The sequence below is a fragment of the Hyaena hyaena genome, unplaced genomic scaffold, assembly GCF_003009895.1.
Source record: "Hyaena hyaena isolate Hyena2069 unplaced genomic scaffold, ASM300989v1 scaffold_187, whole genome shotgun sequence".
NCBI lineage: Eukaryota > Metazoa > Chordata > Mammalia > Carnivora > Hyaenidae > Hyaena > Hyaena hyaena.
The window spans coordinates 2,302,133-2,315,046 of record NW_024080820.1 but is presented as its reverse complement, the minus strand read 5'-3'; the positions used below and the strand labels follow the sequence as shown (position 1 = coordinate 2,315,046).

The following is a 12,914-nucleotide window of genomic DNA, read 5'->3' as shown; positions in this document are numbered from 1 at the left end:
GAGCAGCTGAGATCTGAGAGTTGAGTGTAATTTTCTTCTACTTGCCTCTCAGCCCCTCCTATCCCTCCTCTGTAATGCTGCCAGAAATGGCATCTCTAGAAAGCACTGTCTGGTTATGTCTTTTCCTTGCTGAGACCCGTCAGTGGAATTCCAGAGTCCCAGCCAGGGTCGGAGCCGGCTTCTAAGACACGCCCGTCACTCGCCTCCATCTCCCTGTGCTGGGCATTCCCTCGGTCTGGAAGGCTTGCCTTCCACCCACCTGGCACACTTTGCTTCTTTGAGAACCTGACTTCCACATCACCCCTTGGAAACGACTCGCATTACTCCAAGTACCTTTCTCCTTCCTCTGTGCTTTCCTCTGGACTTCATACACATGCTTCTGTTTTCACTCAGCCAACAATTACTATGGACTGCCGGGTGGCGTTGGGCCTCTTGGTAGGGCTGGGGCTGTGGCAGTGAGGGAGACAGTCATCCCCCACATAGACAGAAGGCAGGTAATCCGATAAATAGGAGGGTGGTTTTGGCTAAGGGTAAGTGCTCAGAAGAAAACAAGACCGCCAACGAGGTAGAGGCTGGAGGGGTTGGGAAAGGGTGGACCAGGAAGTCTCCTACAAGGTGGCATTTGTGCTGAGCTCTGAGCAATGAGTGGAAGCAGCCATGGAAGCATCTGGAAAGATGCTGTTAGCACAGGGGAAGCAGCACCTGCAGAAGCCCAAGGCAGAAAGGATGTGGCATTCTGGAGGGACAGGAGAAAGCCTCCCTGTGGCCCAAGCAGGGTGAAGGAGGTGGGGCAGGGTAAGAGATGAGGTAGGAAGAACAGCCAGGGCCATGGGGCTGAGCACCTACTGGCCATGGCAAGGAAGTCTAGATTCATTCTGAAGTGCACTAAGGAACTGTTGAAGCATTTTGGGCAGGAGAAGTGTGTGAAATGATTTTCTTTTTCTTTTTTTTTTTTTTTTGAGGGGAGTCGGGAGAGAGAGATACCACAAGTGTGGATCCCGACTTGGGGCTTGATCTCACAAGCCATGAAATCATGATCTGAGCTGAAATCAAGAGACTGACACTTCACCAGGCACCCCTGAGATGATTTTTGTTTTAAGTGTTTACTTACTTTTGAGAGAGCGAGAGAAGAGAGAGAGAATGAATGAGCAGGGGAGGGACAGAGAGAGAAGAGAGGATCTGAAGCAGAATCCTCGCTGACTACAGAGAGCCTGACATGAGCCTCGAACTCATAAACCTTGGGATCATGACATGAGATGAAGTCAGACATGTAACCCGACTGAGCCACCCAAGCGCCCCTGACATGACTTTTTAACCTGCACTGAACACTTTACATGGCCCACTCGCACATGCGTGTGTTAGACTGTGAGCCGTGTGAGGGTAGGTGCTTGTGCGAACCCCTGCACCAAACCCAGAGTGCTGTCGAGTAAACATTTGAGTAGTGCGTGAATGAGGCATCCATGTTTTCTTTTGGTAAGCTCTGTTTAAGTGTGTGAGTCAATAACACCATGTAAATAACATTTTCTGTTTAATAAAATCTGATCATTCTGGCGCCAGGATACTCCCTATGAATAAAGAAATATCACAAGCTTTCTCAAGACTCTAGGGTATTATGTTCTGGATGCTCTTCTCTGAAGCGGTACCACAGGAATGCTAAGCAGAATCTCAATGACCAGGAAAGAATGAAAAGCCATGACATTTAAGAAATGAAAACTATAAGTAGAGCAGTAAGTCTCATGATAGGGGCGAATACAGATATAACATCACAGTGGTATTTGTTCTCAAAAGGAGCCCAGGGTAGGGGGCGGGGAGCAAGGGATGTGGAAAGCTGGCGTTTCCTGGTAATTTGGGATTTTCTTAGTTCCATATAAGGGCAGTTGTATGTGATTTAAATTTCATTATCTTTACTTTCATGATCTTTGAAAATAGAGACTACTGAGATATCCCGTTCTTCATTAACTCTACAATAATGTCACCTTGCATTTTATGTGATTGAGGTTTTTGGACCTGACTTACAGTGTAATGATGGACGTTTATAATAGTTAGCATTTTTCTGTTAATAAGTTTTAATCTTCAATTTACAGGTAGTCTTGTTAAACCCTGAGATTTTTTTTACTGCATTGGAAACTTTAACTTCTATCTATTTGTGTCCCATTCAATAAAGCTGTCCTTGAGAATCTCCAAAGGTGAAACCATAGCCCAGTCCAGCAGACCTGCTCTAATGGCAATCATAACACCTTACTCCTAAGAAAAATCTTTCCTCATTACTTCTATCCTTGCATTCACTTAAAAATCACCCTACAGGTGAAAAATGGTATATATATACCAAGTACATTTTGGACTTTGTTTTGAGTTGAAATATTTTTCTCTGCAGAGACTTCAGCAACACAGAAACCCTGTGCAGTGAACAGAAATATTATTGTGAAACCTGCTGCAGCAAACAGGAGGCCCAGAAAAGGTGTGTAAAGGATTCAGGCCAGAGGGTGGCTTTTTACTGAGGGGAGGACCCGTACCTGATTTTGAATCCCCGTTCTGTGGGCTCATGGCCAAGTAGCTTTGAAGAAGTCAGTTGCCTTCCTCTCTGGCTAAACAAGGATAAGAATGCCTGCTTGGAAACTTGTCCATTTGTCTGACTGTCCGATCATTGGTTTGTTCATTCGTTCCACAAATGTTTATCGTGTGCTGTGTATCAGATACTGTGCTGGGTAAATGAGTTGTGGTCAGATGTAATTAATATTTTCTTGGGATTAAAGACAAACTATAAAAAGGGTTTAGCGTAGTAACACATAGTAGATATCTATTAATATTTTTACTTCTTATTGGAACTTCTTTAGAGGCACAAGAGGTTTAAAAAGTTAATTGTTTAATATGGAAACATGAGGAAATCAATAACACATCAATTGCATGGATAGGTGATAAGAAGTATCACATCCTGAATTGACACAGGATCCAGGATCCATTGAACTGCCTTTTTTTTTTTTTTTTTTTTTTTTACCAGCACCAGCCAGTTACAGCCCCTGGACAATGTGTGATAATCAGTGATTCTCTGTTATCTGCCCCCCCGAAGTCAAGAAACTTGACATTTTAATTATCCTGTGAAGCCTTACTGTGAGTTAAATTTACCTTGTCCACGGTTGTGAATATTCTGAATAACTCACAGAAGCTCATCACCGCCACCTAAAACCTTCAGGGGTCTCAACCTGAGGTCGAAGTCGTTTCTCTGCCCAGCCTCCTCTGCCCTTCCCCCTAGTCGTGCACATCTTTCCTTGCTCCATCACAACTTACAAAAGGTTTTTTATTGGGGCAGATGGGGGTCGAGTGCTAGCCGGGTAACCTCTGCGAGTTCAGGGGAACTCATATCTCCCTGTCCTTACAATCTCTGCCCAAGGCCAGCCCAGGCTTTCCTAGGTGGCATGAAGGCGTGCTCATTAAAATATTGTGTGTTCCTGTAAAATACGGGGCTTCCCATGATTCTTACGTTTCTGCGGACGTTATTTTGCTCATTTTTATGAACAGGGTTTTACCTCAGTTGATTCCTGAACGATAATCTCTTCAAATTTGTCCTTTTCAAATAATATGCATTGAAAGTGTAGGCATGCTCCATGGTATTGACCCTGACTCAGGCATTCCTAGAAAGGGAGTCCTGGAAGGGGACCAGAGATCCTCTATCTAGCAGAGTTGTCTCCATAAAGTATTGTTTTTATGAGTGTTTTTTTTTTTTTTTTTTTTTTTTTTACCAAGCAATATTAACGGTCAGCTAGGGAAAAACAGATTTCTGTGTTCATGGGCATTTGAGAAATGCGGCATCAAACAAAAGAGAGCAGTTCCTTCATCGCAGGATGTCTCAAAGCCTACCTGCCAGTGCGCAGGGAGGAACTTGGAAATAGGAAGTAGTGCTGTCCAAACTTGGCACCAGGAACCCCGCCTCTGCTAACATCTGCGGTGTTCCACAAGCCCAGTTTGGGAAGCGTGACCCATAAACCAGCCCCTACATTTCATAGATGGGGAAGCCAAGAGCTCGACAAGGGGAAGGACCGACACGGAGTGAGCGAGCAGGAACCCAGCGTGCTAGGTTTCCTGATGGCCCGCGGTGCGGTGTCTGCGGCGCCCCGTGGCCCTCAGACCCTGGAAGTCCACAGCACAGCCACCTGTTTGTCCTCTTCCCAGCTTCCTTTTCTTGAAAGTCATCACCCCTCCTCTCCATAATCTCCAGGCGGGGTGCATGGGGTGTCGTTGCCCAAATAGTGGTCCTTCCTGGAAGGCAGGGGACAGTAATGGAGAGCAATTGCACACTGTCTTTGTATTGGTGCAAAACTCCAGGACCGTCTCCTTTGGCTACAGAGAAACGGAGCTGCTCCTGCCCCCTTCTGCTGGCCGTGCCTGGTTAGCCGAGCGAGCGGGTGAAGCCAGCTGTACGGGTACAAGCACCCTTTTATTCTTGCGGCCGGTGTGGTTACTTGCTGGGTTGAAGTCCGTTGGACCCCTTCTGCTCTCCGCTTGTATGCCAACAGTGTGTTCTGTCCCCCTGACAGCTCTCAGCGGGTACAACTTCTTTTCTATTTCGTGGTTTCTTAGGATGCGAGTAAAAAAGCTGCCCATGATTTTGGCTCTGCACCTAAAGCGCTTCAAGTACATGGAGCAGCTGCACAGGTACACCAAGCTGTCTTACCGGGTGGTCTTCCCGCTGGAGCTGCGGCTCTTCAACACCTCCAGCGACGCCGTGAACCTGGACCGCATGTACGACCTGGTCGCCGTGGTGGTTCACTGTGGCAGGTGAGGGCAGGCGGAAAGGCGGGGTGCGCACGCGAGAAGGGTGCCGAGGTAGAGCCGGCCGTGCCTTTCCTGGGCTGCGAGACTCCGGAGTGATGGGACTTCTGAGAGTGGCTTCCAAGCTCTTATTTGTCATCTCAGAATAAATCCAAAAGGGACTCCTGAAAATATTCTCTATGCAGTTTGGAGTCCTTCCCCAACCGGAAAAATGAATAAGAGCAAAGGCTCCTAGATGTGGAGAAGAAAAGTGTTTTGCTGAAAGTCCTTTGAGCAGATATTCTTTTATTCCATAGCTGTCGATACATGCGTGGAAAAAGTCCATTGAAAATACACCTGTTTGTTATCCTTTGCTCACAGCTGGGACGGCTTTGTGTCCTGTCATTCTCCTGCCCTTCTGGATTTTAGATGGGGGTGTGTCACCAAGTGGGCGTATTTTCTTCTCCATCTGCGTGGATTGGATTTTGGTGTACACACCAGTGGAGGTTGCGTGGTCCACACAGAGGAGTGGACCGATTTACTTTCCCCCTGCACTGCGGCGGATGCTTTGCCTCCGAGCCACCTTATTTGTCCCCTGCAGAGCAGACTTGAAGTCACAGGATACTTGGTTACGTCCTCAGTGTTCTGTGGATTGCTTGGTTATAAGCCAGCTCTGTGGTTTTCCTGAAGAGGAGTACTACCAGTTATTCTTCTAAAGAACACAGAGGCTGGTGATCCAGAAACTAGCTGTGAATGCTGGGTGGGACCCCATGGCAGGAATTGGAAGGTCTTAGAGCCGGCAGAGCCTGGTACCCAGAGGGCATTGCGGCCGAGGTGGGCAGCGGGCTGATGTGGGCAGGTGATGGGGAGACAGAAGTGCTCAGAAGCACATACGCATTTACAGTATGGATCTCTGTGGGTGGTGACTAGTCTCCGGAGCACTGGTGAGGGTAAGGCAGTGGCCCATGTAGGGGACCTGAAGGACAGGTGGAGGCTGGGTTCTGGAATAGTGACTTTTCTGTAATGAGGGTGCAAGGTCAGAGCGGCCCTGGCAGCAAGGGCGAACACGTGCTACTCACTAGCATTCATTAAATTCTTCCCCACTAGAGATAGCACTGTCCTCATACACGGAGCAGGGCTGGCCTTGCGCATGGGGACCAGGTGGCTTTGGGCTGTGGGCACTGGGGAGCTCAGAGGTCAGGGAGCTGAGCTCTTCCTCATCCACACCAGGACCTGCTGGGCCACAGACCCAGCCAGTGTGGTCTCATTCACTCGTTTCTACTGCAGATATTCCTCGAACCCTTGTTTCTTGGGTTTGTAGCAGAGGCTGAAGGTACACTAGTGACAAGGACACGTGGGCCCTGTTCTCATGAGGCTGAGCCTCTAGTGGGAAACGTAGATAATTAACAAGTAAGCATACCACCCTCCAGCACATAAACAAAACCACTAGGAGGTAACTTACGAGTTTGATGAGTGCTGTGAGGAACAGACAGGGCGCTGAGAGAGAGCAGTGGGAGTTTCCTCTTCAGGGAGGGTGATTGGTGAAGAGTAGCTACCGAGGGGACATTGGGGGCTGAGGCCTAAGGGATGAACTGAGCCAGGAAGGCCCACGTTCGGGGAGGATCATTTCAGACAGAGTCTCACAAGGGCACATGCGCTCCATGTGAAGAAGTGGTGTGCGAAAACCAGAAACCAGTGGGCTGGAGCTCAGGGAGGGGGAGAGAGTGGCTGGATGGCATTGAAGAAAGGCAGGAGCACTTCGTGTGGGTCATCTTGTATCTAAAGAAAGCAAATAGGGGCATCCGGCTGGTTCAGTCTGTACAGCATGTGACTCTTGATCTGTGGGTTGTGAGTTCGAGCCCCACGTTGGGCACAGAGGTTCCTTAATAGCATTTTTTTTTTAAAAAAAAGGTAAATTTGGGGTTTGAATTGTAATGGTGCACTGAAAAAACGAAACAGAACTCTAGATTTAGGGTTAAATTCCCTCAGTTGTGCAAATCTAACTAGTAGTAACCACTGTGTAGTTCCATTTTTTTCCATATTACATGATACGTACCTCTTCATTTTAGCACTTGTTATTCTACACTATACTTTAACATAGGTCTAAAACTTAGATGATGTCACTCCGCAAAGTTCCCAGTGTCTTCCTGGCGGACTCACAGCAGAGTCCAAAATCTGAAGCAAGATCCCCCATGCCCCGCCTCTGTGGCCGCCTTGCCCCCCTCCCCCTGGCTCACTGGGCTGTGGCTTCCTTGCTCTTCAGTGAACACTGCAGGAGCCCTTCCCACCCATGCCCAGTACCTTTGCACTTGCTCTGAACTTCCATCACATGGTCACATGGCTTGTCGCCATCACCCACGGCTTTCAAGGAAAGTTCCTTCTGCTCTGTCACCCCTTTATATCAAATAGTACTCTCCTCTGCCACTCCCCATGCTATTACTCTGCTGTATTCTTCATGGCACTTTTTTTTTTTTTTTTTTAGTTTATTTATTTAATTTGAGAGAGAGCAAGTAAGAGGGAGGAGGTAGGGGCAGAGACAGAAGGAGAGAGAGAATCCCAAGCAGGCTCTGCATTGACTGTCAGTGCAGAGCCCGATGAGGAGCTCAAACTCATGAACTGTGAGATCATGACCCGAGCCGAAGTCAGGAGTCGGACGCTTACCTTACTGAGCCACCCAGCACCCCTTCGTGGCACTTATTATACCTAGAAACCTATTTTAGTGTGTTCAGTGCCTCTCCAGTCCTCACCCCAAGAAAGTGGGGACTTTGTTTTCTTCACTGCTTTTTTTGTCTGACAGCCAGAAGACAGTCTGGCACATGGTAAGTACACCGTAATTATTCATTTATATTTGTTGAATCTGAATATCTGCTTTCCCCACCGGACCGTGGGTCTTTAGAAGCCCGGCATTTTTGCATCTTTGCCAAAGATTCCTTTATGCCCAGCACAGCAGCACCACATGGTCTTTCCCCATAAACTGTGGCTGAACAAATGTGGATATAGATGTGACCTATACCAGTTCTGTCTCCTGATGAGAGAGGTGGTTCTGCTAGATCACTGCTTAGAAAGAACTACCTAGTTTTTTTTAAAGAAGTAAGTGTTAACTTGTTAACTTGTGTTGTTCTTTTCCAGTGGTCCTAATCGTGGGCATTATATTACCATTGTGAAGAGTCATGGCTTCTGGCTTTTGTTTGATGATGACATTGTAGAGGTTGGTATGCAGATTACTCTATAATGGGGTTGCAGCTGTGTTTGGGGGGAATGTGTAGGTATGGACATTTCCTAAAATAGGCTTGTTTTCCCATAACCTGGCTTCAAAACCATTTACATTTCTCTCAATACTAAGTTCTTTATTCTCTATAGAAAGGGAGAAAGAGGTGTGAGTGGAGACTCATTAGTACTGCGTTTTTGTTAACTGATCAGCTATAGATATGGGATCTATCACTTTGTCCTCTAAAAATCGTATGTATATATAAGTTCCATTTTCCACTGTGACTAAAGCCCTCTCTGATACAGACCAAATAAACTTTTTATTTTAGTTTAAAAATTTTTTTTAATGTTTATTTTTGAGAGAAATACAGACAGGGTGTAAGCAAGGGAGGGGCAGAGAGAGAGGGAGACACAGAATCCGAAGCAGGCTCTAGGCTCTGAGCTGTCAGCACAGATCCAAATAATAAACTTAATGAAAAGCTCTGTTAGCACTCTTTCATTATACTAAATTCTTCTTGTGTGATGGAAATCTTGATATTACACTCAAGTGTTCCATATATTGATTTTCTTGTAAAGGAATACTAGCTGGAGACAGTTCCACACTCAGACAAGGTCCATTTTAGCTCAGAGGGTGGTAGTAACGGGAATGAAATCTCATGACCTGAAAGAATTAAGGTTATTCCCCAGACCCCCCAGTTTGAAAGACAGAAGTCCTGACCGCTTCAAAGCTTTCCCATATGTGTCTGCCTGATAGAGTGAAGGATGGCTTTCCTTCTCAATGATTTGCAGCATATGTAATCATGCCCCCTTGTCAGGTCTATGGAGTTACCCATTTGCCTCAAGTTCCCAGTTTGATTTGGTAACCACATTGCTTAGGTCTTCTTGTTCATTCCATTTGTTTTTCTTCCCTTCTCTCAGTCCTCACATTAAGCAGTTGCATTGTGTTCTCTCTCTTTTATTGCAGAAAATAGATGCCCAAGCTATTGAAGAATTCTATGGCCTGACATCAGATATATCAAAAAATTCAGAATCTGGATATATTTTATTCTATCAGTCAAGAGAATGACTTGAAGAACTGTGGGACTAATTCCCACGGGGGGACACGCTCACGGCACTATTCCCTGGTTTCTCTGCAGACTTGCCTCCCCCGTGACCCGCCCGTGGCACTACGCCAAGTCTAATGGTCTGGCTGTGTTAGACTTTCTCTCCCTTTGGTTTTTTACATGCAGCACTACTTGTGGTTTTATTTTAGTCTGAGGTAGAGTTAACTGCAATCAGATTGTAGTAAGATTTATATGAGTAACAGTTGCTAATTTTAGGATTGGGTAAACGCTACGCCACCAGCGCTGTCTGGCTGAATTAGAGTGACATTTCCTACGAGAATGTCCACAGTCTGTTTTGGGTCTCTGCTAAATGTCCTAAGTGGCTTCCGGGATCTCATGTCAATGCATTCCTTTAACTTGTCCCCGGAAGCACAGCTACCCATTTGTAGCTTCTCTGCCTCTTTTCTGACACAAGGACAGAATTGGGCAGAAGTTCACCTGTTAGGGCTGCAGCTATAGCTTTAAGTCTGTGTAAGTGAAAACGTTTAAAAGTGAGTAACCTCAATACTAAGATCATCCTCCAGGCGGAACGGGGTGGAGAGAAGCTGCTGACGTGGCTAGCGCCTGCCTGGGGCTGTGCTCGCCTGGCCGGTAGGATCCCAGAGGCCAAGAAGACTCAGAGCTCAGGGCTGGCAGAACCCAGAGGAGGAAGCTTTTGTGGACAGTGAAAAGTTACCTTTCTTATCTTTCTACCAAAACCAAGTTTCAGGAAAATAACTCCACTCCATTTGTTTTTAGTGATGCTCTACTTCCGTAAGGTCCTGTGAGTTGTATCTGTCCTTTATCTGGCGCTGCTAAGCTTTCCAAGGTACCTTTCCAGTCCTGCTGGCGTTCTGCAGTCTGTGGCTGCAGGGCCGAGGTGCCGAGGCGACTGCTTCCGGCACAGCTCTCCTTAGCCAGTCAGTACCCACTTCCTCCTCTATCAGGAGGGACCCAGACACCGCACCTTCACCACCATTGGCCGCATTGTATAGCCGTTCACCTTTTAACATTTCAGTCTGTTTACTGAGGCGCTGGCGAGTTCCAGGACTAATATGGAACCTTCCCTAGAGGGATTACTGGAGTCAGCTGGGTGTGAAGGTGGGTCAAAGGAAGTGGTCGTGGGTGGGCGGAGGAATGAACAAGATGGCGACGTTTCTTTGGCTCAGACTCCTAGAAAGCTTGACAAGACAGTTTTTTGGAAGAACCTCATCTCGCCATAGTTACTTTTACTTTTTTCACTTTGTTATGTATGTATTTATTAGATCACTTGAGTATTGGTACCTTTTATTAAAAGGGTCAATTTGGTGTTTTGCTGTTGAGCTGGTTTTTGGATTCTTACAGATACTATGAGTCCTAGATCTTGGCTTCCTTTGAGAGGTCAGTTGACTTCCATACACTATAAGATACTGTGAACATATTATTTTGTTACCTAATAAATCGGCGAATGAACATGCAAATGTTTGGCATAATGTGAACTAAAATTGAAATCGGACATGTTAGCTGCCATTTTGTAACAATTAAGAGCATAGCACTTTATCTAGATGAAAACTGGATCTCTGTCTTTAAGATATCTTGAACTGTTTCTTGCTCAGAATTTAGATAAGCATGCCAACACTTCATTCGTTCATGCTTGAAGTGAAATGTTTTCCTTTTCACTGGAGAAGACAAAAACAGGGTGATCTTCACGTTATTTTATACAAGTGATGAAAATATACCTTGCCTTATTTAGAGGCAAATTCATATTTATAAATATTTTGTCTTTTTCTTCCTCCATGAAACATATGCAGTAATCACCTACCTGGAAGGTGAGTATTTATTCCGTTTTTAAGGAGAGACACTTTGCAGTTGAAGGCAACTGATCTGAGGAACTGTTTACTATATATCACCCATATATTTGACTGCAGGTTGCAAAGTTAAAAAAAAAAAAAAAAGGCTCATATCTAATATATTTGGAACTGATTCATAAGAAAAACTATTAAAATTATCTTTGGAATGACTCTTGAAGCTAATTTATTAGAAAAGGAAAGTTTCAGTTGGAAGCCTGCAGAGGTAATATCTAAATGCTGTCATAGATTCAGTACTGGTTTGCTTTGTTTTATTTTGGTTTTTTTTCTTTTTATTTTTTGTCTGTCTGTGTAAAGAGTTTTTTCCCAATGACTTAACAGAAGTAGCCTAAAGGGTCACAGTTAAAATTCCGAATTCATGGATAGCGTTTAGGAATAAGAACAAGTATGGAAGATGAAATGCAAAGGCAAGAAAATGGTTGTGTGACGCAGGAAAAGAAGCTTGGAGAAAGACCAAAACACACTTACCCACCGGCACTCCATCAGCTTTTTAAACTTAGAGCTATCTGGTCATTTCTTTCCCCTTCAGTAAATGAAACAAACACAAGGCAGCTACCTTTCCCCGGAGTCATTTCACTTTGTGTAAAGACAGTGGCGTGTGAACACTTTATCTTCCGCCCCTTGTTCGTTGTGCAAAGCAGGGAACAGTGTGAGGTCTGTGAGACCATTCTGAGGTCAGTGCGAGCACAAAGGCTCAGCGATATTCCCTCAAGTGGCAGAGTTTTGGTGGGTCCTTCTCCGGCAGCAGTGAGCAGGCCTGCTATATTTCTTTTAACCGCTGCAGGGTTTTTAAAGTAAGTGCCAGTGGTTTAGACCTAGAGAAGAGAAGACATATTTGCTTTATTGGCTACTTACTGGCTGAGCATTTAGATTATGGTACAGTTTGCTCAAAAGGCATCTGTTTAAAAGTCACTGTTTGGCAGAATGCTGACATCCAGCCCTGTTACCTGGATGCGATTTTCCTTCCAGGGCGGCACAAAGTGGGCTGGTTCTGAGAGAGCCAAGGAACAACGGAAGAGGGTGTCGGTTTGACTCGGAAGCCAGTCCTCTTGGGGTTTACAGCCTGGTATATTTTGGATTTCAGATGAAATGGGGGGGAAAATGACAGGAGAGTGGTCCCTATGCATTTATTTTCATGGATAGGCTTAATTTCATGGGCATGCCTAACAATGAACTATGTTCTAACTGGAGCTTAGGGCTTATTTTAGATATTGGAGTGTAGCTTTATTACAGATGGATTTTATCTTTAAACATTGCATTTTGACCAACTTTGTATATTCACGTGTATTAAAATATTGTGCACTAAATGTTTTGCCCTCATTTGCTATTATATGGTCAAGGCATTTATCGGCACTATTGTGATTAACTCATGTAAATGGCATGGGTCAGGGAAAATTATTTCCTACTTTTCTGCCTAATTAAATTTCTGTTTTCCATTATTACATTAATTTATTTTGGGCTTCCATTTCTTTGTAACCAAAATAGTTACTGTATTTGTGTGGCATTCATTTCACTTTGTTGCTAAAGAAACCAGTTTAGTTTTTATTTAAAATGATCCGTACCTTAATTTTTTTTTGTAACCAAGTCAAGCACTTTAAGCAATAATGTCAATCTTGTGAAATTTCAATCAGTTTAACACCCTGCCTCTAAAATTGTTTGCAAAAAAATAAATAAATAAAATAGGAACTCCCTCCCTAGAGAATTATATCTTGGTAATGTTACACACATGGTACTTAAAATCCTTTTTATAAAATGTGAGTTATTGGCAAGTCTCCTGTCTGGCTAATCATTCCAAACTTCATTTTGAAGCGGTGGCAATGTATAGAACATTCCGGTCCCAGTGACATACAAAGGCAGTGCTACTGTCAAGGTTCTGGAGGTAACTCACCCCTTTCACCGAGTAAAAAAGATCAACAGAACTAATCCAGAAGCCTGTATTTGGGGAATAGCAAATTGAGGATATCAGTGGGTGTGGAGAAGTAGGGGCAGGTACCTTAGGTGTATTAGGCATCACAGTGAATTCCTTAGCTGG

The 12,914-nt window shown here is 44.9% G+C and overlaps 1 protein-coding gene across 1 annotated transcript in view; it reads left to right on the top strand.

The window, feature by feature from the left end:
- Positions 1-12,573, top strand: part of USP46 (ubiquitin specific peptidase 46) — a 59,433-nt gene extending 46,860 nt beyond the window's left edge. Inside the window, exons 6-9 of the mRNA XM_039241098.1 lie at positions 2,375-2,458; positions 4,576-4,773; positions 7,876-7,954; positions 8,918-12,573. Of these exons, the coding sequence (XP_039097029.1) occupies positions 2,375-2,458; positions 4,576-4,773; positions 7,876-7,954; positions 8,918-9,019 (463 nt within the window). The 3' untranslated portion in view covers positions 9,020-12,573. The remainder of the gene's footprint in view (positions 1-2,374; positions 2,459-4,575; positions 4,774-7,875; positions 7,955-8,917) is intronic.
- Positions 12,574-12,914: the final 341 nt, after the last annotated feature.